Genomic DNA, 1,685 nt, shown 5'->3' with positions numbered 1-1,685 from the left:
TATATATAGTGTGTGTGTGTGTTTGTGTGAATTGAAGTTTAGGGGTTATATACGTAAATACATAAAAATTAAGTTGTATATATGTAAATCTAGAAATATTTATTATATTACCAGTAGGAGAGCCTTGATGTCTGTATCTGTAAGCTTGAATCCTTCCCCATCACCTTCTTCTTTCATCCTGATGAGTATGCTAAGCATATCACTGCCTCCACCATTGACTTCGCCGTTCTCTATTGCTTCTCTGTGCTCTGCAATTATTCCATCGAAAAATTTATCAAATCTTCCATGCAACTTCTTCATCTTCCTCACCACCCCCTGCAAATTCATTATTTACTTGCATCAATTAAAATTATTAGACATTTAAAACTCTAATTTGCATATCCTACCATCTTCAGTTAACTTACAAGTCTAAATAAACTAAATAAATTACATATTTTGATGATAAATTTACACTTTTGAAGACATAAATTTAAAAAGCCATTTATGCCAAACAGAAGAAATTACATCATGTGCACGGATTTCATTATATTGGGATTGTATTGATGAGTATCATCTCAATAACACCTCAATACTATCAATCCGTACATGAAATAGTGTGTTGGTTTTTTTTATTTTTAATATTGATTTATATATATATATATATATATATATGTATTATGTATGGACAAGTTAAGTTCGGATTTGATGTTATTGTGATGAAAATCACTTCAATCCGCATATGCGAATTCCGCGCGTAATATTGGCTCCAAAAGAAAATAGATTATGTGCGGAAAAAGATATGTTGGGATTTGATGGCATGGTGATATTATGATGAATTTCACTCCAATGCTACCAATCCACATGTTCAGATTTCGCACGTAATATTCGTTCCAAAAGGGAAAAAATTTGCATACGTCAAGGGGTATGCAGAGATGCGTACATAATAGGGTACACGGGGTTTATACGGGGATTACAAGGGGGTTATAACCTGTGTAATTCGAGTGTAACCTCCCGTGTAACTCCCGGTAACTCCCGTGTAAGCCCGCTGTAATCTTGTATCCCCAATGAATAAAATAAAAACGCGGGTTACAGGTGAGTTACATACAGCTGAGTTACACGAAATTTACAAGGAAGTTATAACACGCTTGTAACTCTCATGTAACTCTCATATAACGCCCGTGTGTCCTATTATGTACGCATCTCTGCATACCCCTTGAAGTACGCAAATTTTTTCCCTCCAAAAGAGACCTGTAAATCAAGCCAAGCCAAGCAGGGCACAAAATCCCCTATATTGAAAACACCGGCGAGCTGCATAAGCTCCACCACCATCTCCTTAAACTCCTCCGCCCCTTCCTTCTCCTCCTTTCCATCACCAAACACCCGCCGCCCCACCACCACACGTGTCAGCGCATCAGTCGCACAAGCGTTCACCGCCGCGCCGACACCCACTGCCCCTCCTCCCTTCTCGGCTATCCCCCGCACGAGTCTCTCCACCTCCCCTCCCCGCACGTGCCGAAAATCCTCCATCACTTTAGCCGAAAACAGATGCACGGCGCACAGACGCCTCAGCATGCGCCACCGCGCACCGTAGGGCGCGAACGCGAGATCCTGGTAGTTGTATGCGATGTGCTCGGCGCCGGAGTTGGGCGGCCGGCTGCTGAAATTAGCGTCGTGGGATCGGAGAAATTGGGCGGCGGCGGCGGCGG

The 1,685-nt window shown here is 42.1% G+C and overlaps 1 protein-coding gene across 1 annotated transcript in view; it reads right to left on the bottom strand.

Moving 5' to 3' along the window:
• Positions 1-1,677, bottom strand: part of LOC110038151 (flavonoid 3'-monooxygenase-like) — a gene marked incomplete at its 5' end in the record, with an annotated part of 2,888 nt that extends 1,211 nt beyond the window's left edge. Inside the window, 2 exon segments of the mRNA XM_020742922.1 lie at positions 112-315; positions 1,228-1,677. Coding sequence (XP_020598581.1) covers positions 112-315; positions 1,228-1,677 — 654 coding nt within the window.
• Positions 1,678-1,685: the final 8 nt, after the last annotated feature.

The sequence above is a fragment of the Phalaenopsis equestris genome, unplaced genomic scaffold, assembly GCF_001263595.1.
Source record: "Phalaenopsis equestris unplaced genomic scaffold, ASM126359v1 Scaffold000002, whole genome shotgun sequence".
In the NCBI taxonomy this organism is placed as follows: domain Eukaryota; kingdom Viridiplantae; phylum Streptophyta; class Magnoliopsida; order Asparagales; family Orchidaceae; genus Phalaenopsis; species Phalaenopsis equestris.
Note: the sequence above shows the minus strand (reverse complement) of the source record. Positions and strands in the feature narration are given on the sequence as shown.